Here is a 27,951-nt window from a genome sequence, read left to right as displayed (position 1 = left end):
CGGTAGGCAAATTGGAGCAGATCCAAGTAATTTCTCAGACAGGAGTTGATATGTTTCATCACAAACTTCTCAAAACACTTCATCACTGTGAATGTAAGTGCCACTGGACGATAGTCATTGAAGACAGGTTACCACATTCTTCTTATAAGTGAAGTCTGTTTGAGCAGGTGGGTACATCAGACGGCAGAAGTGAGATGTTAAAGATCTCAGTGAACATGACAACCAGTTGATCAGCACAGGTCTTTAGTACTCAGCCAGGTACTCCGTCTGGGCTGGATGCTTTTTGTGGGTTCACACGTCAGCCTTAGAGACTGAGATCACAGGATCATCTTGGGCTGTGGGAATTTGTGATGGTTTCTCCATGTTTTGACGGTCAAAGCAAACATAGAAAGCATTGGGCTATCTGGAGGTGAACCTCTATTGTTGTCTATGTTGCTTGATTTTACTTCACAAAAGGTGATAACATTCAAGCCTTGCCACAACTGTCGAGGATCCTTGATTCAAGTTTAGTCCAGAATTGCCACCGCTTGTTTGATGGCTTTCTGGAGAATGTACCTGGACCTCTTGTAACTTTCTGGGACTTGAATGATTCTCACTTGGTCCTCAGCAGATTGTGGATCTGATGGTTCATCCAGAGATTCTGGTTGGGTAAGACTGAATGATTTTGTGGGGACACACTCGTCTACAACTGTTTTTATAAAATCTGTCACAATTATAGTGTATTCATTCAGATCCTCCGATGAGTCCTTGAACTCAGCACAGTACACACTCTAAGCAATCCCACAGATGCCCCTCTGCACCCCGGCGACCACCTCTTGTTGTCCTAATCTTTGGAGCTCTGCTGTATGCAGGTAAAAGCAGGACGGCCAGGTGATCAGATTCCCAAAATGCAGTCTGGGTATGGAATAGTAGACATTCCTCATCTTAGTAAAACAGTGGTCTAGCATTGGGAACTTGGGTGCTACAATTTATATGCTGATGGTAATTAGCCAGGGTTTTCTTCAAACAAGCCTGGATGAAGTCCCCGACCATGATCTGAAATGCATCAGGATGGACTGATTTTTGTCTAGAGAAGACATCATGTAGTATTCCAAGTGTGTGATTATAGTCGGCCACCGGTGCCATGTAAACTGTGGTCAGATCAATGGAGAACTCCCTAAGTAAATAGAACAGGTAGCATTAGACAACCATTAGATATTCAAGGTTGGGGGAACACAAATTTGACAGAAGTGCCACATTCATTCTTCATGAAGCCTTCAAGTCTGATCACTGTATCTAGCAAGCTAACATACCTCGATTACCCACAGAACACAACAAACCCTCATTTCCCTCCAACAGCAAAACACTTAGAGAGGAGTGGTTTCATAAGACAGACGCAGCATGGATTCAGAAAGGGCAGGTCCTGTTTGACAAACTTACTGCAGTTCTTTGAGAACATAATGAGTGCAGTGGACAGAGGGGAACAGGTGGGTGTCATATACTTGGATTTTCAGAAGGCATTAGATAAGGTGCTGCACAACAGACTTATAAATAAGATATGGATGCATGGAATTGGAGGAAGTGTATTGGCATGGATAGTGGATTGGTTAACCAATAGAAGGCAGAGGGTTAGTATAAATGGGTGTTTCTCTGGTTGGCAGTTAGTGGTGAGTGGGGTGCCGCAGGGGTCGGTGCTGGGCCTGCAGCTGTTTACCATTTACATTGATGATTTGGAAGAGGGGACTAAGTGTAGCATAGTAAAATTTGCCAATGACATGAAACTGAGTGGAAAAGCAAATTGTACAGAGGATGTGGAGAGTCTGCAGAGGGATATATATAGGTTAAGTGAGTGGGCCAAGGTCTGGCAGATGAAATACGTTGGTAAATGCGAGATCATCCACTTTGAAAGGAATAATAGAAGAGTAGATTATTATTTAAATGGTGAAAGATTGCAGCATGCTGTTGTGCAGAGGGACTTGGGAGTGCTTGTTCATGAACAGCAAAAAGTTGGCTTGCAGGTACAACAGATTAAGAAGGCAAACAGAATGTTGGCCTTCAATGCTAGAGGGACTGAATTCAAGAGCAGGGAGGTCATGTTGCAACTATACAGGGTACCGGTGAGGCCACATCTGGAGTACCGTGTGCAGTTCTGGTCTCCATACTTGAGAAAGGATATACTGGCTTTGGAGTCAATGCAGAGGAGGTTCACCAAGTTGATTCCAGGGATGAAGGGGTTAACCTATGAGCAGAAACTGAGTCTCCTGCTGCTGGCGACCGGGGCTGGGGTCGAAGTGTTCGGCAGAGATGGTGCTTGGTGTCAGAGGGCTGGTCGGAGCTTGAAGTTTTCGGATGACTCAGAGTCGGACTGTGGTCGGGTATAGCAGGGAGTTTTTTTCCTTCTCCCATCTGCGTGAGATGTGGGACTTTCGAGAGACTTTGAACTTTTTTTACTGTGCTCACGGCCTCTTCATCAAGTTATGGTATTGCTTGCATTGTTGTAACTATATGTTATAATTATGTGGTTTTTGTCAGTTTTTCAGTCTTGGTCTGTCCTGTGTTTCTGTGATATCACACCGGAGGATTATTGTATCATTTCTTAATGCATGCATTACTAAATAACAATAAAAGAGGACTGCGTGTCCTCATAATCTAATCTAATCTAATACCCTCTGGAGTTCAGAAGATTGAGAGGGGATCTTATAGAAACGTACAAAATTTTGAAAGGGGTAGATAAGATAGAAGTAGGAAAGTTGTTTCCACTGGTAGGTGAGACTAGAACTAGGGTACATTGCCTCAAGATTTTCAGGGGAGAAGATTTAGGACGGAAATGAGAGGAAACTGTTTTTCCCAGAGAGTGGGGAATCTTAGGAATTCTCTGCCCAGGGAAGCAGTTGAGGCTTCTTCACTAAATATATTTAAGAAGCAGTTAGATAGGTTTTTACATAGTAAGGGACTTAAGGGTTATGGGGAAAAGGCAGGTAGATGGAGCTGAGTTTATGGACAGATCAGCCACGATCTTGTTGATAGGCCAGATGGCCAACTCCTGCTCCTATTTCTGATCTTCTTATGTAATACAGCAATCTTGCCCCCAGGCACTCAATTTTGTTCTCCAGTGACTGCACATTTGCTAACAAGACACTGAGCAGAAGGGGTTTCATTCTGAAATCAGCCTGCTTTAGAGCCCCTCCTTCCCACCTCACTTCCAGCCATTGCAATTAATCTTCCTCTGCTTAAAGGTGCCATACCTGCTTACTTAAGAGGTAAGTCTGCTGAGTTCTTCAGAAGATTGTGAAATCTGTAGTTCATTGTCAATTTAAAAACACATTGCTGAAAGGGACATTACATGCTGCAGGTTGCAATGAGAGTAATTCAAATAAGGTATACTTAAAAGTATTGTACATAGCCTGCAGAACATTGCCATCTTGCACCAATAGGAACTACAAAGAATTTGAAGGTATCAACAATCATCTTGAATGTTACAATGAAAATGAAGATTTGGAGAATGTGATCGTCGAAAGCATTGCCTAAAGTCAGTGCATTATTTATATTAAGCGTGTTTGCTCATTTACAGTCCATCGAAAAAACTTGACAAGGAATTCCTTTGTCAATAATTATTAGGAACAAATCACAGTTTTATAGTGCTATAGCAGTTTTATAGTATTGTAGTAGTACTCAGCTAAATGGTAGTTTGTCCTTCTTATACCTTATGTCTTTCAACTATTTCCATGAAACTTTGGCTACTTAGGGAAGATAACTGGGCAAAGATATACTGGTCCCGATGTATCCCAATTAACTGGAATCCACTGTATCTCAGAGTCATTGTTTTTTTTTGAATATCTGAAAAGCTATACTGGCCAAGAGGGAATTAGTGAGGCAGTATGTAAGCAATAACTGTTTCTTGGAGTTGGAGTTAAAACATCTGCAAAGACACTAAAGAAATGGACAAAGACATGGATAAGGAGCAGAATGTGACAGCACAGTAGTAAGGTATCTGGCTCATCAACTTCCAGTGTCTGGTTAGATAAAAAAGGCAGTTCCAGTCAATCCTCCTTTCCTCACCATCACACAAATATTGGTATTTATTCAATTTCCTTTTTAAATACAAAATTATTATGAATCACTGCACTATCAGGCAGCGAATTTGCTGTACTGTGCAGCAGCATTGTGGAGTAACAGTTTCCTCTGACAACTCAGGATTTGATTCTGAACTCTCCCTGTGACTGGGTGGGTGCTCCAACCTCTTCCCACATTCTAAAACTGCTGGTTGGTTAGACAGCTACTGTACGTTTTGGGGTAGATTAATAACAACTAAGCCAGCTGGTGGTGTAATGGCATCTGCACCAGACTTCAAGGCCAGTGGTCCCAGGTTTGAATCCGGCCAGCTCCTTTCACGCTTTTCAACTGTGCTGTGTTGAGCGTTGAGCTAGCAACTGGGCCTTGCAAAAAAAAAAAATCAGAGACAAATGCAAAGGAAACGATGTGACAAAAGGCATGGAGAGAAACAATAACAACAAAATGAGTGTTGATAGACATATAGAAGAGAACAAGTTTCAGAGGTGCAGAGAAATGAGAGGAGCAATGGAATTATTTGCTTGTGAAGTGCTCTAGGCTGAATAGTTTCCCGTATTGTTACAAGACTAAGATACAAGTATGAATGTTTTACTTACTGCATTCTTGAATTTTTTGCCAATCATTTAAAATATGTGCCCTCCACAAATGGGAACAGTTTCTCTTGATTTACTCTATCCAAGCCTATCATGATTTTGAACACTTCTATCTAATCATCTTTCAACCTTCTTGGTTCCAAATAAACATATTCCAGATTCACTGGTTTAACAGTTCATCCAAAACACCTTCAGCTCCATTGGAAGTGACAGGGATAAATATGGAATCTACAAACCCCATTTCCAGAAAAGTTGGGATATTTTCCAAAATGCAATAAAAACAAAAATCTGTGATATGTTAATTCACGTGAGCCTTTATTTAACTGACAAAAGTACAAAGAAAAGATTTTCAATAGTTTTACTGACCAACTTAATTGTATTTTGTAAATATACACAAATTTAGAGTTTGATGGCTGCAACACACTCAACAAAAGTTGGGACAGAATTAAAATAAGATTGAAAAGTGCACAGAATATTCAAGTAACACCGGTTTGGAAGACTCCACATTAAGCAGGCTAATTGGTAGCAGGTGAGGTATCATGACTGGGTATAAAAGTAGCGTCCATCAAAAGCTCAGTCTTTACAAGCAAAGATGGGTCGTGGCTCACCCCTTTGTGCCAAAATTCGTGAGAGAATTGTTAGTCAGTTCAAAAGGAACATTTCTCAACGCAAGATTGCAGAGAATTTAGGTCTTTCAACATCTACAGTACATAATATTGTGAAAAGATTTAGAGAATTCAGAGCCATCTCAGTGCGTAAAGGGCAAGGTCGGAAACCACTGTTGAATGCGCGTGATCTTCGAGCCCTCAGGCGGCACTGCCTAAGAAACCGTCATGCTACTGTGATAATTATAGCCACCTGGGCTCGGGAGTACTTCGGAAAACCATTGTCACTCAACACAGTCCGTCGCTGCATCCAGAAATGCAACTTGAAACTGTATTATGCAAGGAGGAAGCCATACATCAACTCTATGCAGAAACGCCGGCGAGTTCTCTGGGCCCGAGCTCATCTCAGATGGACCGAAAGACTGTGGAACCGTGTGCTATGGTCAGATGAGTCCACATTTCAGCTAGTTTTCGGAAAAAACGGGTGTCGAGTTCTCCGTGCCAAAGATGAAAACGACCATCCAGATTGTTATCAGCGAAAGGTGCAAAAGCCAGGATCTGTGATGGTATGGGGGTGCATCGGTGCCCACGGCTTGGATGAGTTGCATGTATGTGAAGGTACCATTGACTCTGAGGCATATATTAGGATTTTAGAGAGACATATATTGCCATCAAGGCGACGTCTCTTCCCGGGATGTCCATGCTTATTTCAGCAGGACAGTGCCAGACCACATTCTGCATGGGCTACAACAGCGCGGCTTTGTAGACACAGAATGCGTGTGCTTGACTGGCCTGCTGCCAGTCCAGATCTATCTCCTATTGAAAATGTATGGCACATCATGAAGAGGAGAATCAGACAATGGAGATCACGGACTGTTGAGCAGCTGGAGTCTTATATCAAGCAAGAATGGACAAAATTTCCAATTGCAAATCTACTACAATTAGTATCCTCGGTTCCAAAATGATTAAAAAGTGTTATTAAAAGGAAAGGTGATGTAACACCAATGGTAAACATGCCTCTGTCCCAACTTTTGTTGAGTGTGTCGCAGCCATCAAATTCTAAATTTGTGTATGTTTACAAAATACAATTAAGTTGGTCAGTAAGACTATTGAAAATCTTTTTTGTACTTTTGTCAGTTAAATAAAGGTTCAAGTGAATTAACATATCACAGATTTTTGTTTTTATTGCATTTTGGAAAATATCCCAACTTTTCTAGAAATGGGGTTTGTAGAAAAATAGAAGTCGGAGGTATCTATTACCCACGTCTTGAGATGTTTGCTAAGTTAGAAGTATTTGCACATAAATACAGTCTGCTTCCTGAAACACACAGATGCTGTGTAAACACCTATAAGAATTCCTTCTGTACTGGGAAAGGAGAGGCAAACCAGCTGAGCACGTGATATGTCAGGCCCCATTGTTGCAATATTTTTGATGCACATAGATTTGTTTCATTTTGGAGTGGTAAGAGGGAGATAGAAACATAGAAAACCCACAGCACAATACAGGCCCTTCGGCCCACAAAGCTGTGCCCAATGCGTACTTACTTCAGAAATTACCTAGGGTTACCCATAGCCCTCTATTTTTTCTAAGCTCCATATACCTGTCCAGGAGTCTCTTAGAAGACCCTATCATATCCGCCTCCACCACCATTGCCGGCAGCCCATTCCACGCACTCACCACTCTCTGCGTAAAAAACTTACCCATGACATCTCCTCTGTACCTACCTCCAAGCACCTCAAAACTGCCCTCTCATGCTAGCCATTCCAACCATGGAAAAAAGCATCTGCCTATCCACACGATCAATGCCTCTCGTTATCTTATACACCTCTATCAGGTCACCTCTCATCCTTCATCGCTCCAAGGAGAAAAGGCCGAGTTCACTCAACCTGTTTTCATAAGGCATGCTCCCCAATCCAGGAAACATCCTTGTAAATCTCCTCTGCACCCTTTCTATGGTTTCCACATCCTTCCTGTAGTGAGGCGACCAGAACTGAGCACAGTATTCCAAGTGGGGTCTGACCAGAGTCCTACATAGCTGCAACATTACCTCTTGGCTCCTAAACTCAATCCCACGATTGATGAAGGCCAATGCACCACGTGCTTTCTTAAACACAGAGTCAACCTGAGCAGCAGCTTTGAGTGTCCTATGGACTCAGACCCCAAGATCAGAATCAGAATCCTTTATTATCGCCAAGTATGTGGACACATACAGGGAATTTGATACTGGTTTCCCTGAGCTCTCACTGTACAGAATCAAATAGCAAACAAAACAATAGCGCAAATAATCGTGAACTATATACAATGAGGTATACCAGTGTATGTACAGGTGGACTTGGTTTATAATAGACTAAAATTTAAGTGTTCATAAGACTGATGGCATACGGAAAGAAACTGTTCTTGTACCTATTTGTCCTGGCATACAGTGATCTAAAGCGCCTACCAGAAGGAAGGAGTTGGAACAGGTGATGTCCAGGGTGTGATGGGTCTACAATGATGCTGCTTGCTCGCTTCCTGAATCTAGATGCATACAAGTCCTGGATCGAGGGCAGCTTCACACCAATAATCTTTTCCGCAGCCCTGACGGTTCTTTGAAGTCTATTCTTGTCTTGTTTGGTAGCTGATCCAAACCAGGCAGTGATGGACGAACAGAGAACAGACTGGATTATTCCTGAATAGAATTGAATCAGCAGCTCCTGAAGCAGGTTGTACTTTTTGAGTTGACGTAGGAAATACAATCTCTGCTGAGCCTTTTTGATAACAGTGTCTGCGTTGGGTGTCCACTTCAGGTCCTGGGAGATTGCGACACCCAGAAACCTGAAAGTCTCCACAGCAGACACAATACGGTTGAGTATAGTGTGTGGGGGGAGTATTGGGGAGCTCCTCCTGAAGTCCACTGTCATCTCCACAGTCTTGAGCGTATTTAGCTCCAGATTGTTCTGACCACACCAGAGGGCCAGCCATTCCACCACCTGTCTGTATGCAGACTCATCACCGTTTCGGATAAGGCCAATGACAGTTCTGTTGTCTGCAAACTTCAGGAGTTTAACAGATGGATCCTGTGAGGTGCAGTCATTAGTGTAAAGGGAGAAGAGCAGTGGGGAGAGCACACATCCCTGGGGGGTCACCGGTACTGATTGTCCAGGTGCTAGAAATGATGCTCCCCAGCCTCACTTGCTGCACCCTGTCAGTCAAGAAGATCCCTCTCATCCTCCACACTGTCAAGAGTCTCACCATTAATACTATATTCTGCCATCATATTTGACCTACCAAAATGAACCACCTCACACTTATCTGGGTTGAATTCCATCTGCCACTTCTCAATCCAGTTTTGCATTCTATCAATGTCCCACTGTAACCTCTGACAGCCCTCCACACTATCCACAACACTCCCAACCTTTGTGTCATCAGCAAATTTACTAACCCATCCCTCCGCTTCCTCATCCAGGTCATTTATAAAAATCATGAAGAGTAGGGGTCCCAGAACAGATCCCTGAGGCACTCCACTGGTCACCACCTCCAAGCAGAATATGACCCATCGACAACCACTCTTTGCCTTCTGTGGGCAAGCCAGATTTGGATCCACAAAGCAATGTCTCCTTGGATCCCATGCCTTCATACTTTTCAATAAGCCTTGCAAGGGGTACCTTGTCAAATGCTTTGCTGAAAGCCATATACACTACATCTACTGCTCTACTTTCATCAATGTTTAGCCACATCCTCAAAAAAATTCAATCACGCTCGTAAGCCACAACCTGCCTTTGACAGAGCCATCTTAATCATATTATGCCTCTCCAAATGTTCATAAATGTTCCTGCCTCTCAGGATCTTTTCCCTCAATTTACCAACCACTGAGGTAAGACTCACTGGTCTGTAATTTCCTGGGCTACATCTATTCTCTTTCTTGAATAAGGGAACAACATCTGCAACCCTCCAATCCTCTGGAACCTCTCCCATCCCCATTGATACTGCAAAGATCATCACCAGAGGCTCAGCAACCTCATCACTTGCCTCCCACAGTAGCCTGGGGTACATCTCGTCCGGTCCTGGGGAATTATCCAACTTGATGCTTTCCAAAACCTCCAGCACATCCCCTTTCTTAATATCTACATGCTCAAGCTTTTCAGTCCGCTGCAAGTCATCCCTACAATCGCCAAGATCCTTATTCCGTAGTGAATACTGAAGCAAAGTACTCAATAAGTACCTCTACTACCTCATCCAGTTCCATACACACTTTCCCACTGTCACATTTGATTGGTCCTATTCTCTCACATCTTATTCTCTTGCCCTTCACATACTTGCAGAATGCCTTGGGGTTTTCCTTAATCCTGTCCGCCAAGGCCTTCTCATGGCCCCTTCTGGCTCTCCTAATTTCTTTCTTAAGCTCCTTCCTGCTAGCCTTATAATCTTCTAGATCTCTATCATTACCTAGTTTTTTCGAACCTTTCGCAAGCTCTTCTTTTCTTCTTGACTAGATTTACAACAGCCTTTGTACACCACGGTTCCTGTACCCCACCATCCTTTCCCTGTCTCACCGGAACATACCTGTGCAGAACTCCTCGCAAATATCCCTTGAATATTTGCCACATTTCTTCCGTACATTTCCCTGAGAACATCTGTTCCCAATTTATGCTTCCAAGTTCCTGCCTGATAGCCTCATATTTCCCCTTACTCCAATTAAACGCTTTGCTAGCTTGTCTGCTCCTATCCCTCTCCAATGCTATGGAAAAGGAGACAGAATTGTGATCACCATCTCCAAAATGCTCTCCCACCGAGATCTGACACCTGATCAGGTTCATTTCCCAATACCAGATCAAGTATGGCCTCTCCTCTTGTAGGCTTATCTACATATTGTGTCAAGAAACCTTCCTGAACACACCTAACAAACTCCACTCCATCTAAACCCCTTGCTCTAGTGAGATGCCAATTGTTATTTGGGAGATTAATATCTTCCACCATGACAACTCTTATTATTACACCTTTCCAGGATCTGTTTCCCTATCTGCTCCTCGATATCCCTGTTACTATTGGGCGGCCTATAAAAAACATCCAGTAGAGTTACTGGCCTCTTCCTGTTCCTAACTTCCACCCACAGAGACTCCGCAGACAATCCCTCTATCTTCCTCCTTTTCTGCAGCTGTGACACTATCTCTGAACAGTGCCACGCACCCACCTCTTTTGCCTCCCTCCCTGTCCTTTCTGAAACATCTAAAGCCTGGCACTCGAAGTAACCATTCCTGCCGCTATTTCGAGATATCAAACGAAAGAGACCCGGAGCAGTGGACTACGAGGGGTAGCAAAAAGGGAAAATTTCCTCTTCTTGTATAAGATATCTGTTCGATTTGAACATATCTGGGCTTGCTTTGTCAAGAATTCTATTCTAAAGCTCTTGGGTGCTTGTATGTACCCTTTAGTAGGATGACTACCTACCATGATACTCTGGACATGGTTCCATCAAAGCCAAGTTAACTACCATCACAATTACTTATCAGTGAACAGTTCTGAAGCTTGCAGATGAAGACATTGCCAACACGTTGCTCAGCAACAAAATGTTTACTGTCCATTGTGAATTCAGGCACTGGTGCAATTTCAAACAAGTCTTACAAAGTTGATGTGGAAAATATTACTTCATACTAAAAAGGAATCTGGGAGGCCCCCTAGCTCAGAGAGCTCCCTTTTATTTTTAAATAGGAGTCTTATCCACCTTGTCCATTAGAGAGAGTAGTTTACACCTACCGTGTCTTTCATTTCACTCTTGTCTGCAATGTATTTGTCCTGATTAACCACGTAGCCAGGAGGAAGCCAATTAACGGGTGGGTCAAATATTGAGACCACCATTCGACTAGGAAGACCTTTCTTCTTTCCGAGGCGATAGAGATTACAATTGCTGACCTGGTTAAGTGAAACAAAAAGGCAGGTTATTAATTTTATCTAGCATTCAAATACAAAACTATCACCAACATTTTTCATGGAAAAGGGAAATGCCTACAATCAAACAGTGGGAAGAAATTTTATTTAACTGTCTTAAAAGAATAGGGGTATTATTGAATATGTAACTTATCCCACATTAGGGCAGTTAAGCTGATGCCAGGACTTTGAAATTATTCCAAATCAATCTTTCAACAGTCTACTGCAAATTATTTCAATAAGTTTGGTACTGCTTTCCATTGCCGTTCCATTCAGTTCTGACTTGGACAAAAAAATAACAAAATGGCATTTCAAATTTCTAACCTTTAAAATACACATCCAAGCAATATGATGGGACACTGAAAGATATGTTCAGCTTTAACAGTTCACAAGTCAATTAACGCAAACTGTCAATGCTTAATGACACTTGCTAATAAGCACTCAATCTGCATTTACTGTGGTAGTGACCATTTGGGCACCTATCCACCAAGTATCACTAGATTTTGTTGCAACTGCACTACTTTCACTTCTGTATGCATCCAAGTTCATCTGCCAGACGTTTGTCCCTACTACTAGCCGACTTCTACACACTACTACAATTTATCACCTTTCCTCACCACTACACCGCAACCACCATCTTGAAATAAAGAATAAAAACCAGACAGACCAACCAGCATCCAAAATGACATCTAATGCAAAGTTGCTCCAGCCTATTCAACTTTGGAACAAATCCTCATTTGCAAAACATCTAGAAACTGCAATCTAGACTGGTGGAGCTGCCTCACAAGTTAACTGAGCAACAGGCTGAAAGGGAAATTGTAGGAGTACCTTCAATTAAATGACAGAAAAAGTTAAAAGAGGTGGCTAGAAAATTAAAGCTAGCCTTACTAGTGATACACAGTTCTTGTAAAAAAAAATAATAAAATCCATTCTCTCCCTGGCCCCCATGCAGGACATATACCAGAAGCACTGTCTTTGCAGAGCCCTCAGCATTGTCAAGGACTCTTCCCATCTGCAGCACAAGTTCTTTGATCTCCCACCATCACGCAGAAGATACTGCAGTACAAGAACAAGTCTATTAGGCTGGGTAATGGCTTCTTTTCCCAGGCTGAGACACTTTTGAACACCTTGCTATCAGCCAGTACACATACATTACAGTGCCAGCAGCATTATATTGATGCATACTTAACTATGTGGTATATGCTCTTTATGTCAACTTGTACATCTACAGAATATTTTTATTGTATGTTAATATTATTCTGTGCTGTATGTGATATATATACTGTGTTTTGCACCTTGCTGTACATATATGTATGGTTCAATCTTTATTTAAATTATTGTATGCCATATCCCCACAAAACATTAGGTTGGAAAATGGGATGTGGGGGGTTTGGAATATGAGAGTTTAGTATGTGTGTGCGCCAGAAGAGTCACTGAAGTAGTGCAGAGGAACAGGAAAAGAGAAGATGTAGATTTGTACTGAGATTTCAAATAAACACGAGTGGGAACATGGTCCAACCAAAAATGGGAAGAATAGAACAGGAATGAAGCCATAGATGGATTGGGATGTGGAGTTACAATTTTTCTTGTATTTTTATATATTCACCTATATAGGTACATATAATTGTTAAATGAATTTTCTAGTGATTACAACACAGTTGCTCTTGTATTTTTCTAGAAGCTTCTTAGTTTTCAGTAGCAGGGACCACACCACTTGAATATGGCTATTTTATAGGCTAATAGTTATCACTGGAAGTTTTTGTTATCTCTATTCTGAGTACGAGATAACCATAACGGTTTTCTTTGTTTTTTCCTCTTGACTCCTCTTTCTTGTTCAATTTACATTCTTGTAACACAATGAAACAACCATAAGCAACAGGTTTTATGCCTCATTCTTGACATCCATTGGATTGCAAATGTATCAGGATCCAAAACATCATAGAATTATAGAGCACAGAAATAAGCCCATCGTCTGTGACAACTGTGATGCTCATCTACACTAATTCTACTTGTCTGTATTACACCAGTATCTCTCTACTCTTTCCCTATCCAAGTATCTGTACAAGTGCTTTACCAATATTGTTATTGTACATACAACAGTGCAAGTATTTGTTAGTCATTGATTCTATTGTATTTCTTTGTTCTGTGAATGCCTGCAAGAAAATGAACTCCAGGGTAGCATATCGGACATCAGAAGTTTTGAGAGGAGGGGACTTCATTCAGGTCCATTGCCTGAGCACAAAAGACAGCACAGCGGGTTGCTACAGTGAAAAAGAGCTTTGACCAGCAACCAATTGGCATTTAGGATTAATTGATAAGCAACAGCAAATTAAAGGAAGGCCAGGACAAGTGCAGCAGCGATCGTCTGAATGGACAGAGTCAGAGTGGTGATCTTGAGGCTTCAGCTCTTTGAGGTTTCAACAAAGAGATGATTTAGTCAAAGAAAGCAAAGGAAAGAAAAGCTAACGGTTAAGTTTTTTTCCTTCCCTTCTTCGTATCTACTCAGCGAGGACAGTAGAGATGCCAAGCAGGATAGTGGGATGCGAGTTGGCAAGGAGACCGCCAGTGTCCCTGCTGACTACAACTGCAAGAAGAGCATCCTAACAAACCAGCTTCTAACAAACTGCGTTAAGGAATCGGAGCTGGAACTGGGAGAACCCTGGATCATTCGAGAGGCAGGGGTGATAGATAGGACATAGAGAGAGGCAGTTACACCCAAGGTGCAGGACACAGGAAACTGGGTCACAGTCAGGAAAGGGGAAAGGTTAAAGGAGCCAATACAGAGCACTTATGGCCATCCTCCTTAACAAAAGGTATACCACTTTGGACACTGTCAGGGAGTGGGGGTGGGGGGGGAAGAATGACCCTAACAGAGGGAAGTCACTCTGGCACTGAGTCTGCCTCTGTGACTCAGAAGGGAAGGGGCACGCTGTGGTGAAGGGGATTTGTTAACTAAGGAAAAGACTGGAGGTTCTGTGGGCAAGAATAAGATTCCCACATAATACATTGCCTCCAGGGTGCCAAGGTCCAGGATATCTCAGATTGAGTTTTCAGCATTCTTAACTGGCAGAGTGAACAGCCAGAGGTTGTGGTCCACTTAGGTACCAATGACATGGGTAGGATGAGTGATGAGGTTCTGCATAGGGAGTTTAGAGAGTCAGGTGTAAAGCTAAAGGGAAAGACTTCGAGGGTTGTGATCTCAGGATTGCTACCTATGCCACATGCTAGTGAGGTTAGAAGTAGGAAGATTATAGGGTTTAATACATGGCCAAGGTGTTGATGTAGGAGGGAGGGCATAAGATTTTTGGATCATTGGGCTCTCTTCCAGGGAAGGTGGGACTTGTACAGAAGGGGCAGTTTGCATCTGAACTGGAGGGGGACTAACATCCTAGCAGGAAGGTTTGTTAATGCTGCATGATGGGGCTTAAACTGGAGTTGCAAGGGAATGGGAACCAGAGTGCCAGAACAGTTAGTGGGGAAGTTGAGGAGGGAGATGTTGGTAAGACCTCAGACATATATTTCAATGCAAGTAGTATCATAGGCGAGACGGATAATAGAGATGAACATGAGGTGGCTGTTTTACAAACAAAGGTAATGTGTAGTGAGGCAGAACTGGTGATAGGGCAGAACTGCAGACAACAGGATGAGTTGCAATGTTAAAGGCAGACAAAATAGAAAAGGGTGAATACAGGACTGAAGGTGTTGTATTTGAATGCATGCAGTATACGGAATAAGGTAGATGAATTTGCAGATTGGAAGGTATGATATAGGGATCCGTGAATCAAGGCTGATAAAACATTATATCTGGGAGCTTAATGTCTAAAGATACACAATGCATCAAAAGGACAGGCAGGAAAGCAGATGCGGTGGCATTGCTCTGTTGGTAAAAAAATGAGATCAAATCATTTGAAAGAGGTGACATAGGGTCAGAAGGTGTTGAACTATTGGGGATTGAGCTAAGGAACTGCAAGGGACATGATGGGAGTTGTATACAGATCTTCAAACAGTAGTAAGGACATGGCCTACAAATTACAAAGGGAGATAGAAAATACATGCAAAAGGGCAATGTTACAATAGTCATGGAGGATTCCAATATGTAGGAAGATCAGGAAAATCAGGTTGGCACTGGATTAGAGAAGGAGAAATTTCTAGAGTGTCCATGGGATGACTTTTTAGAGCAGCTTGTGGTTGAGCCCGCTAGAGGATCCGCTATTCTAGATTGGGTGTTGTGCAATGAGCCAGAATTGATTAGAGAGCTTAAGGTAAAAGAACCCTTAGGGGTAAGTGATCATAATATGATTGAATTCATCCTGAAATTTGAGAAGCTAAAGTCAGATGTATCAGTATTACAGTGGAGTAAAGGGAATTACATAGGCATGAGAGATTGGTTGGTCAGAATTGATTGGAAAAGAACACTGGCAGGGATGAGAGCAGAGCAGCAATGGCTGGATTTTCTGACAGCAATTCGGAAGCCACAGGATATATACATCCCAAAGAGGAAGGAGTATTTTAAAAGAAAGATGACACTACCATGGCTAACAAGTCAAAGCCACCATAAAGGCCAAAGAGAGAGCATATAATAGACTAAAAATCAGTGGAAAGTTTGAGGATTGGAAAGCTTTTAAAAACCAACAGAGAGCAACTAACAACAACACAAACAACAGGAATTCTGCAGATGCTGGAAATTCAAGCAACACACATCAAAGTTGCTGGTGAACGCAGCAGGCCAGGCAGCATCTCTAGGAAGAGGTGCAGTCGACGTTTCAGGTCGAGACCCAGTCCTGACGAAGGGTCTCGACCTGAAACGTCGACTGTACCTCTTCCTAGAGATGCTGCCTGGCCTGCTGCGTTCACCAGCAACTTTGAAGAAAGCAACTAAAAAAGTCATTAAGGCAAAGATGGAATATGAATGTAAGCTAGCCAATAATACTAAAGAGGATACCAAAAGTTTCTTCAGATACATAAAGTGAAATAGGGGTGAGAGTGGATATCGGACCACTGGAAAACTATGCTGGAGAGGTAGTAATGGGAGATAATGAAATGGCGTACAAACTTAATAAGTATTTTGTGACCGCCTTCACTGTGGTGGAAGTTCCAGGTATCAGGGTCATGAAGAGTGTGAAGTTACCATAACTAGAGAGAAGGCTCTTGGGAAACTGAAAAAGTAAATAAGTCATCTGGACCAGATGGTGTACACCCCGTGGTACTAAGAGTGGTGGCCCACAAGGCATTAATGATCTTTCAAGAATCACTAGATTCTGGAATGGTTCCGGACTGGAAATCTGCAGATATCACTCCATTCTTTAAGAAGAGAAAGAGGCAGAAGAAAGGAAATTATAGGCCAGTTAGTCTGACTTCAGTGGTTGGGAAGATGTTGGAGTCGATTAATAAGGATGAGGTCTCAAGAGTACTTGGAGGCATATGATAAAATAGGCCATAGTCAGTATGGTTTCCTCAAGGGAAAATCCTGCCAGACTGAGGCGCAAAGGGACTTGTGAGTCCTTGAGCAGGATTCCCCAAAGACTAATTTGCAGGTTGACTTTGTGTTGAGAAATGCAAATGCAATGTCAGCAATCATTGAAAGAGGACAAGAACATAAAAGCAAAGATGTAATGTTGAGAGATTATAAAGCACTGATGAGGCCTTACTTGGAGTATTCTGAGCAGTTTTGGGCCCTTATCTTAGAAAGGATGTGCTGAAACTGGAGCGGGTTCATAGGAGGTTCACATAAATGATTCCATGATTAAACAGCTTTTCATTTGAAGAGTGTTTGGTGGCTCTGGGTTTGTATTCACCTGGAATTCAGAAGAATGAGGAGTGACCTCATTGAAACTTATTGAATAGTGAAAGGCCTTGATAGATTGGATGTGGAGAAGATATTTTCTATGATGGGAGAGTCTAAGACGAGAGGACACAGCCTCGGAATAGAGGGGTGTCTTTTTAAAATGGAGATGAGGAAGAATTTCTTTAGCCAGAGAGTGGTGAATTTGTGGAATTCTTTGCCATAGGCACCAATGGAGGCCAAGTTTTTATACATATTTAAGACAGAGGTTGATAAATTCTTGACTGGTCAGGGAATGAAGGAATACGGGGAGAAGGCAGAAGATTCAGGCTGAGAGGAAAATTGGATCAGCCATGATAAAATGGTGGAGCAGACTCAATGGGTCAAATGGCCTAATTCTGCTCCTACATTTTATGGTCTCACATGGTGACACATTGATAATAAATTTATTTTGAACATTGCACAAGAATCCCAAGGCAACCACTATGTTGTCTAAAGAAGAAACATGGATAAATACTTCTGTGTGAGTATACAGTAGGTTAATGTGGTATGGATGTATGAAATTGCAAAGGCAAAAGCATATGACCGTAGCAGGTATATTGAGTTGCAATCTAGCATACAAGTTAAAAACAGATCACATCACATCAAGGACAGAGAGAGCGAGCAATCTAACAAGTGTAAGGGTATTGTCAAGAGTTTTTAGCACAAGCTAATAAAATTCACTTATAACGGAAGCTGTTCCTTAAAGAAGTTCCTGTTCCAAGGAATTTCTAAAAATACAGGTGTGGTCAAAGTAGTGTAAGGATTAGAGAAGTGAAAGCAGAGCTTGTGGCCACAAAGGAGGTCATCCAAAGGTCAGAGTGGCTTCCAAGAGGGTTGGAAAAAGCTGCAAGTGCTGTGAGGTCAAGAGTCACAGGAGAAGGAAAGCAAGTGGACAGATTCACCCTTTGAAACAAAAGAAAAGCAAAAACATCTTGCATTTTGATTGGAAACAAAATGGGAAAAGAAATTAATGCAAAAGAAAGCAGCAGGGCAAGTTCGGAATCACAAAACAAAAATGATTGAACCAAATCTGGCAGCAGAGAACTGGTGCAGCAAAATGTCAGTCAACTGAGAATTGTATTGGATGAAGGATAAAGAACAAAAAATTATACTCAGATTATGCCAGTTTAGTGATTTTCCACAGTTCAAGTGCCAGACTGAAAACTGAATAAGAGCGATTAGTTACTGAACTGATCCAAACTAGACTAGATTTTAAAATCTCAAAAGAAACAGAACCTTGCCATTAGGCCTATTCCTCCAAAAAAAATCTTTTAATGAGTGCTAAAGTAAATGAGTTCAGGCTGAAAATGTAGCTAACTGAAGATCCATGTTTTCTCAGTAGGAAGCAAAGGGAATAGTTCTATTTTAAAAAAATAATTTTAAAGCCTGACATATCTGCCAGATTCCTACTAGTACTTGGCATATTGTTGATGACCTAGATACTTGATCTCCAGTTAAAGGAGGCAGAATGAAGAATGTAGCTGTATCTATTGTGTGAGCTGTCGGTCTGGATGCCACCATCTAGAAAAGAACTCCGCATTGTAAATCCAGAAGACTCTTCCCATGTAAAGACATTAATTCTATCACTGAAAAACCCAATGGAGCTACAAGTGCCACCAGCCACAGGAGAACAACGTACTTATATACAAGGCATGTCATACAAAGTATAATAAAACCCACATATTAATGTAGAGAATCTGCATGTCAGGTTCAAAGCCCTGGTGTAGCAGTTTGGGAACTCCTGTCATGGCTTCACTGCTACTTCAGGTTTGGGACTTAAAAAAAAAATCCAAAGGAGTGGAATATGGAGAAGTGAATAATGAAAATTCATATATTTGAATGAGAAGAGCACATTCAACTAAAATGGATTCTTGTACCTTTCCTGGTAATGCTGCCTTGCTGTATTTAAAACATTCACTTCATTGACAGGATTTAAGAAAAGCTGCCACATCAATTAAAAAGCAAAAAAAAAAGGACTTTTCAAGTAGATTGATAGGTGCTGAAATAGAAAAATGTGCTAAGTGCCTGAAGGCTATGATGACTTTTGGTTAATAAAGTAAATAGACACCATCTTAAAAAACACAGCCAGTTTCAACTTACTCAGCTGAATAGATTAAAATACTAATGACTTGAATTTTAACAGCGATTATAAAACATCAAGTTGTTTCAGAGAAACAACCATACAGCTGAGCTTTAAAAAGTTTATAAGAATTAGTTTCAAAGGAAAGAGTTGGAGAGCTCAAGGCTTTATGGGTATTTGACAACTTTAATCATGACCACATGACAAAGCACCTCCCAGGCACAAAAAAAACATCCAGTTAAACTGCTTATTTTCCAATAACCAAAATAACACCAGGAATCAAAAATCACACAGAAGTGCTCAAGAATAAATAATGAAATGTTAATATACATATTATACACACGCACATAGAGTAAAGCAAATTACATTCGATTTCAGTTTCTTTTTGAGGGGTTTATTTTCCATTTTGAGGAGGAAATTGCAAACTATGCTTATAGATTTTTGATACCATCAATTTCCACTCATTATAACAAAAACTATGAACCCTGGAAATAAAAAAAAAAGTAACGGAGAAATGCTGGATGGTGCCAGAGCTTTGCTAGTAGCCTGGAATGTTAACCTATCTCTTCAGAACTTCAAACCTTTCGTGTTTTTATTTCATTTTGTATCCTTGTGGCTGCATCAATTTTGTTCAGCGCATCAATTAAACAGCAGCACGCCCGTCATAGCTAAAGCCAGGGGCGACTATTTAGGCAGAAACTGGTAATGTTTTCCAGGTGCCCCCTTTCTATTTTCTTTAAAATTGATTTATTAAGGAAACAGCTGCAATTACAACAATATAATTTAGAACACATTTCCTGCTAAATCATCCATTTTATTCTTTACACACCACACTCTGAAATAATTAAACACTACAATATTCCCCCCAATCTGAAATTATTCTGTCAGAACATGGGCTTCGTAACATTATTCCAGTGTATTACAGTATAATGTATAAATATGCTTCTAACAATCTGTCATTATGGTGACACCTAGAAGACTCTCCAGGATTGATGTGGGCAGACTCTGTAATCATTCAGTAACTCAAATGAAAAGTACAAGTGTCAAGATGTTTGGAAATATTGCACTGCACTTATAAAATAATAATTACTGTTATGACATTTGATTTCTTTTGACAGTTTGGAACAGATGGGATTTTTTTTTTCAACATTCTCCAAATCTGATTTCCTTACATTTTCCTGTCGTGTGGCTGAATGTGCATCAAAAGCCTTTTTTTATCCTCCCCATCTGCCTTTTTATTGAGTCTACCAATTTAAGACGACAGACAGGGTTAATTGTCCTGGCAATGTTTGCATGAGCACAAAAAGGCTTTTGCAGGAAGACTATGACATACCATGTTGAAACCTGACATTTAATTTCACTTGTCCAGATAGTCACTTGTGACAATTAAACAGTACCTGTCATTTCAAAAGGGCTATTTATTTCTTAAAAGGCTGATAACCTGCTTTAAAGTAAATCTTAAAAATTACACACATTAGTTGGAATTCAATATTTGCTCGAGCAAAGGACCGAGAGCTCCATTTGCAAGCTTTTAAGAGTGGTTCAGTTGATTCATTTAACAAGTGAGGACCCTGCCTGTTTGGATGATATTGAAATGAGAGGGACATTTTCTTCTTCTGCAGCAACAGACAAAAACAACTTCAGAAATAAAGGATAAAGTACTGGAATCCCAATACTGTACAACTGTTACAACTTCAAGTGAGTAGAGAAATCATATCATTGAGAAAGTCATTTTCAATAAAAGTGAACATTAAATGTGGTGACTTATTGCATGTTTGAAGAAACAAGACATAAAAATGTTAATGAATGAGTTCTCAATCTGATAATCTTATGGAAATGTACATTTAAAAAGAAAGACGAATCATTATTTTCACAGGTTAGCTTTCCTTGTTGTTTCGCCACCTAGGACTGTAGTGATGTTAGTAATTAATTTTGCTTGTGATCCCTAAAGGCATATTTCTAATACCAAGACTGGACTGGGATAGAATGCTCTGTTAAGCAGTATATTGCCTCTTAAGACAGGCAAAGATCCCAGTCACAGAAGAAAACTGAACTTCCTCACCATGATTTAGTGCAGGAATTTTCTTTCCTGAGACACCCTCCTTGGAGATTTAGCTTCTAGTTTTCCAAATCGAGGTGAAAGCTTCTATACTTTAGCAGCTTGCCCCCTAAACTGTTTGTGCATAATTATTAACTCAGCTTTTACTTTATAAAACTCAGTCCTGTCCCAGAGAAAGCCCATTTCCTTTTTTTCTAAGAAAGCAATTTTTGTGCCTGACTGGCAACCACTCACTCTGAGCTCAGTGTCTGCTTTAGATAATGTGATGCTGCTTGCTTGAAATAACAGGAACAGCAGCAGGTGACAGAGCCTTAAGCTTGGTGCCAGGTGGTCTTTAGTAGTACCACTTTCACCTGATCCGTGTATCTCTCAGCTTCAAGCCCTCAGTAAATTTATTGATTTGGCTTAAACCATCCTCAATAATTGAGCATCCCTCTACAGTGCAGAATTCCCTCACATTTACAATATTCAGCCAGATGTCCTTGGTACAACTTCATGTCTGAAAATAACAAATAAGTACTTTAGCCCATGCCCAATTACTGAAATTGTAAGAGCACAAACTGTGGGTTACTTATTATTAATCAATAACAGACGGACAACACAAACACCTATGAACAGCATCTTGACGTCAACTATAGCTCTGCATTTAATACCATCATTCCCACAAACCTGATTGAGAAGTTGCAGAACCTGGGCCTCTATACCTCCCTTTGCAATTGGATCCTCAACTTCTTAACCAGAAGAGCACAATCTGCGCGGATCGGTGATAACATCTCCTCCTTGCTGACGATCAACACTGGTGCACCTCAGGGGTGTGTGCTTAGCCCACTGCTCTACTCTTTATATACCCATGACTGTGTGGTTAGACATAGCTCAAGTACTATCTATAAGTTTGCTGACGATACAACCATTAGCGGTAGAATCTCAGATAGTGACGAGAGGGCGTACAGGAGTGAGATATGTCAACTAGTGGAATGGTGTCGCAGCAACAACCGGGCACTCAACATCAGTAAGACGAAAGAGCTGATTGTGGACTTCAGGAAGGGCAAGGCAAAGGAATACATACCAATCATCATAGAGGGATCAGAAGTGGAGAGACTGAACAGTTTCAAGTTCCTGGGTGTCAAGATCTCTGAAGATCTAACCTGGTCCCAACATATTGATGTAGTTATAAAGAAGGCCAGACAGCAACTGTACTTTGGTACGTCAACAAATACACTCAAAAACTTCTATAGATGTACCATGGAGAGCATTCTGACAGGTTGCATCACTGTCTGGTATTGGAGGGGTGGGGGCTACTGCACAGGAATGAAAGAAGCTACAGAGGGTCATAAATTTAGTCAGCTCCATGTTGGGTACTAGCCTACAAAGTATCCAAGACATCTTCAAGGAGCGGTGTCTCAGAAAGGTAGCATCCATTATTAAGGACCTCCAGCACCCAGTGCCTGCTCTTTTCTCACTGTTTCCATCAGGTAGGAGGTACAGAAGCCTGAAGGTACACACTCTGTGATTCAACAACAGCTTCTTCCCCTCTGCCATCCGAGTCGTAAATGGTCATTGAACCCTCAGACACTACCTTACTTTTTTTAAATATATATATATATATATATATAGCACAATTTTTAAGCTATTCAATATACGTATACTGAAAATTTATTATTTTATTTTGTTTTTTTTCTTCTATATTATGTATTGCATTGAACTGCTAAGTTAACAAATTTCACAACACATGCAGTTGATAATAAACCTGATTCTGATAAACATGAAAAACAAAAGACCTGTAAACAATGTAGCAACTTTCTTTGACGCTAGTTGAAACTAGTTTCACTTCATATTAGAGGTTACTTTTTCCAAAGGCTACATTCAAATTTCAACCTTCAAGTATCCAGGTATTCAAGTATTCAAGAGACTGGAAGAAATGGAAAAGATCACAGCATGCAAAAGCTATAATACACTTATTGACACCTTTAAAAGTTGGAGATTTAACACTTACCTTCTTACTCCTCATGTAAGACAGTCGCCCTTCATGGGCATCAGGGTATGTACAAAAGAGATACGTTGTGATAGCATGTTTCAGGAATGAATCGCCAAGCATCTCCAGGCGCTCCAGATTGAAGCCATCACTGGCATTTGACAAGGTCAAGGCTTGGAGAATCAGGCCAGGGTTAGGGCCAAGGGTTTCTGTTGTATACGCGCCAGGGGGGCAGTCACCCAAATCCAAAATCCATTGCAGAATTGCTAGAGGCTCTGAGGAATTGCAGGAAAATGCCTCTTTTAAGCAACAATCTGAGGTAGGTTTGTTAGTAATTCCGTCTAGGTTATTACTTTGTAGATTACATTCAGAACTGGGCTTGGGCTGGTTCTCACTGTGGTGTGTGTTAAGCATGGGAACTGAGGTAGCTGGTTGTACAAAGAAGTCATGCCTGTAAGAGTTAATTTGATTTTGATGGCAAATGCACCCTTGGTTTAGCAATTCCGCATTTCCATTGGTTAGGCTTTCGGTACAAACTACACCATTAACTAGTATTGTGCTCTTGGTAACTTTGTCAGCACTGAAGAGCTTTTTGGGAGACAGATTCTTGGTGGTTAGATTGTTCACAGACATCTGGTGAAGGTTCTCAGAGGAGCTCTTGTCGATAGCACCTCGGTGTGCAGCATCTTCAGGGGCTACAGTTGTGCTGTGTTTACAGTAACACTCATTCTCATCTGTACAGCAGTTGGCAGCCAGGATATAAGCTTTGCTGTCTATAGACTTTTTCCACCCAAAGTCTAGGTTGGAATACCTTTAAAAAAAAAATCACAAATGTACAGTGATAAATTGGCAATTTCTGGAGAGCAAGAAGATAAAAAAGTCAAAATTAGGTACAAGCTCATTTTCCCAGGAGCAGAATTCAAAATCAAAGATGTCTTATCATTGTAATGCACTTCAGATAAAGTTAAGGAATAACCACTTACATGAGAATGGAATCATATGCACACTGGTCAGAATCAGCGAGGCAGGAGCCTGGGAATTTAATGCACCAAACTTCTACATTTATTGAAATGAATTTTGAATCTTGCCATGACAGAATTTAAATTGTTACATTCAAGGTGTGAGCCCAGTGGGATGGCCATTTCTTCCCAGCCCGGCCTTGTTTTTGATAACATTGCATTGACCCTTTCTCTCATCCTATCAAAAGTAACAAAAATGCACAAATCCATTGTCTTCCTTCTATAATGTACAAGTTTTTAAAAATTCAATCACTGCTACTTTTTCCATCTTTTTTCCAATTTTGATGCCATCCTTGACCCAACAAACCAATTTTCCCATAAGGAATTTCTGAACTTTAGATAGGGTATATTCAAACCAAACTTTGGGTTGACAGAATTAGGCACCTCTCAATTGTTGGGATGAAAAAAAGACAATAATCAAGGCTCCAAATTCATAACTGCAACATAGGGCATCAGAAACATTCATGTTCTATTAAACTTGGTTTTATCAACATAAAAGCTAAAATAATTCTAAAGCACTTGAATTTTGTACTACCCCAATGCAGAACATGCAGATTTGAGCTTTTCAGCAAGGCACTGTGCTTTTGAAATCATATGCTACAAGTAAAAGAAAACAGACTAAATCAGCTTGTAAATCAAAGTAAACTGCCCATTTTTCATAAAGAGTTTTCTAGGCATGCACAAGCCTCACCTTCACATTCATGGAATATCAAGCTGCACTAGTTCAAGATTCCCAGAATATGCTTTTCCCAAAAGATTTTAACTTAAAAATAGAAAGTGCTGGGAACACTCATCCAGTCTCATAGCATTTGTGGGAACAGAATTCATTTTTTTGGGTCTTTGACTGTAAACATTAATAGTTTTTTGTTCCAATAATGTTGCCTGATATGCTGAGCCTTTCCAGAATTGTGTTTTTATTTTAAAGTTTCTAGTATCTGCTGTCTTGATTTTAATTTATCATAGAATCGGACATATCTTGTTCTTATGCAAACAATGATACAACAGCTGTGGGAGTCCTTTACAAATCTGCTCACAAAATTCAGAGACAATGTAGTTAATAAGCAGAAGGGGAAGCAGAATAATGTTGCCTGGGGTATCAGGCAGGAACTAATTTGCCGTAGCTCCACGAAACTGATTGGCACTGTTCTCAGTATGAAAATACAGTGCCTTATTCCTTCTTCCTACCACAGAGTGGAAAGCACTATGATAACTACGGCTCTCAATATTCAATGAACACACACCCTTCAACCACTGTCATAGTGACTGCTGAACCCTCAGGGGTACTTCAGTGCAGCCACTTAAGTGAGCAAACGTTTATACAAGTAGTCAGGATTTTGCTGTAACATAATCTTTGGGCTGTGATGACTAGATGACATTATGTTACTGCCGCAAGCTAACATGTACAAACTATGGATAGATCCTTCCTGAAGTTTGTTGCAAGTTATTCACAAAATACTTTGCACAGGGTCACAAGATGAAACCTCTCAAACATTACAGCACAAGGACACAAATTCATCCAAAAGCAAGTACTTCTAACTGTAACAGCATGCTTTACACATTGCATAATCAGACACCAAGGATGAAGTTCAAGAGTGTAATCAATCTCAGGGTTCAGATGACGTTATATACCACTTACTATATGCCTTCACGGTTTCATGACATCTGAACCTTTTCTATTAGATTAGAGCCTTGTAAATTCCATCCCAAGAGAGTCGCTATTTTGTATAATACAATAATCACTGTAAAAATGATTGCATTGCTAGTGTTTACCCTGGACTGTTACCAGCATTCCTGATTTGAACTTCACCTCTTATGTCAACTGCAGTGATGTTTGTTCCAAACACCGTTACTACGACGTGATCTGTTATCCCCAAATGTTATGTTATATTCATGGTTTCTAAAATCAACCTTGTAGTTTCAGGATCCATTAAATGATCCTGAATCTAATTCTGTATATACACAAGACTGTAACCAACGATAATCATTGCTTGGAAACCGAATACACAAATTGTGATGCCTTTTTAAAAGCTCTATGTACTTCACTCAAATATCGCTCGATGGCACAAAATCCTCACTGTCAGATCCCATCGATGCCAAGGAAACAAATGCATCTCAGTCTAGGTGTCAACAACTGAGATGTGCCACTCCTCCTCCAAGACCTGTGGTTGACAATATTTTCCCCGACAAAAGTAGTCGGGAACAAGCGCTCACACTAAGGGAAAGCTATAAAGAAAAGAATGAAAACAAATAATATGCCCACTTTACTTTGTGGGGGGGGGGGGGGAGGAGGAGTGCAATTCAACAGATCATGCTGTTGCACAAAATTGGGTCCCTAAGATGTAAGATTTTTCTTTTTACTGAAATTCAAAGAGTCTAACTTCTCTCATATGCTTTGTAGGGATGATTTTGGGGAGCAGCATAGGGGAGTTAGGGTTTAGAAACAGGGACGGGGGGGGAGGTGGAAGGGAGGAGTTCGACTGGAGCGCTCAGCAGTCAAAGGCCAGTGATCCTTGAGGACAGATGCTGGATTGGCAGGTGCTCAGGATGAAAACCAATGATCCCTGCGGTCAAGGGCTGGTGAACCCCCTCCTCAGGTCAGTGAGTCAAGAGTTGGAAGTCAGAGACAGAGCAAGTGGAGTGAGGGGGTTGGGGGGGGGGGGAGAGAGCAGAAGCAGAAGCATGCAAGTGTGAGAGGGAGAAAAGGGGCTTGTTTTGCTGTTGTTGTTATTCCTTGTGTTGTGGGCATGCTATGTTGATGGTGTAATGTGTTGACAACACTTGCGGGCTGCCCCCTTGGTTGTTAATGCAAACAATGCATTTCACTGCATATTTTGATGTACGTGTGATAAGAATCTAAATTTATCATCCTGCCACTGTCTGCAAGGAGTTTGCACATTCGCCCCTTGACTACGTGGGTTTCCTCCCACAGTTCAAAGATGTACCAGTTGGTAGATTAATAATAAACTGTCATTGTAAATTGTCTTGGGATTAAGCTAGTGTTAAATCGGGAGTTACTGGGCAGTGTGGCTCAAGTGACTGGAAGGGCTTATTTTGTGCTTTATCTCAAGTTAAAAAAAAGGCCAGTGAAGGAAACTTGTGCTTGATAGTGGTGGGAGTGCAGCTTAAGTGTGTCTGAATACAATTTGTCACTGTTACTGATATGGGCTTTGATGAATTTGGTAAGCTCAACTCCTGGAGAAGTTTAAACACAGCATAATTTATTCTCAATTACAGAAGTCCCCTGCTTTTCGAACGTTCGATTTACGAAACCTCACTGTTACGAAAGACCTACATTAGTTACTTGTTTTTGCAAAAAGGTGTTTTCACCATTACGAAAAAAGGCAGCGCACACCCCAAGCAGCCACTCCTCCCCCGGATTCGGAACTGCATTCTCGCCAGCATTGCTTAAACACGTGCCTGTGAGCAGCCGTTTGCAAGAGGAGTTCTAAGGTATTGGAAAAGCCTATGGGAAAAGCCTAAGGGTGTTACACTTAGCGTAAAACTAGACATAATTAAGCGTTTCGATCGTAGTGAACGAAGGACGGACAAAGTGAGTTCGGCTTGTGGAAGTTGACGAAGATGATGTTGAAGAGGTTTTGGCATCCCATGACTAAGAACTGATAGATGAAGAGCTGATGCAATTGGAAGAGGAAAGGATAACAATCGAAACCGAATGCAGTAGCGAACGGACCGAAAGTGAAGTCGTCCAGGAACAGAACGTGAAGCAACTGCATGAGATTTTCGCTGCAATGAAAAAGTACAACTTTAATTTTGAAAGGGTACGTAGGTTTAGGGGATATTTGCAAGATGGTTTGAGTCCTTACAAAGAACTGTATGATAGAAA

At 41.1% G+C, this 27,951-nt stretch overlaps 1 protein-coding gene across 5 annotated transcripts in view; it reads right to left on the bottom strand.

The window, feature by feature from the left end:
* The window catches only part of dicer1 (dicer 1, ribonuclease type III), a 158,461-nt gene that overhangs the window by 16,763 nt on the left and 113,747 nt on the right, over positions 1–27,951 (bottom strand). For all 5 annotated transcript variants that reach the window (XM_072272593.1, XM_072272575.1, XM_072272601.1 and 2 more), the window contains 2 exons: positions 23,110–23,899; positions 10,983–11,138 (listed from right to left, as the gene is read on the bottom strand). In XM_072272593.1, the coding sequence (XP_072128694.1) occupies positions 10,983–11,138; positions 23,110–23,899 (946 nt within the window). The remainder of the gene's footprint in view (positions 1–10,982; positions 11,139–23,109; positions 23,900–27,951) is intronic.

This window comes from Mobula birostris, chromosome 1, assembly GCF_030028105.1.
Source record: "Mobula birostris isolate sMobBir1 chromosome 1, sMobBir1.hap1, whole genome shotgun sequence".
In the NCBI taxonomy this organism is placed as follows: domain Eukaryota; kingdom Metazoa; phylum Chordata; class Chondrichthyes; order Myliobatiformes; family Myliobatidae; genus Mobula; species Mobula birostris.
Note: the sequence above shows the minus strand (reverse complement) of the source record. Positions and strands in the feature narration are given on the sequence as shown.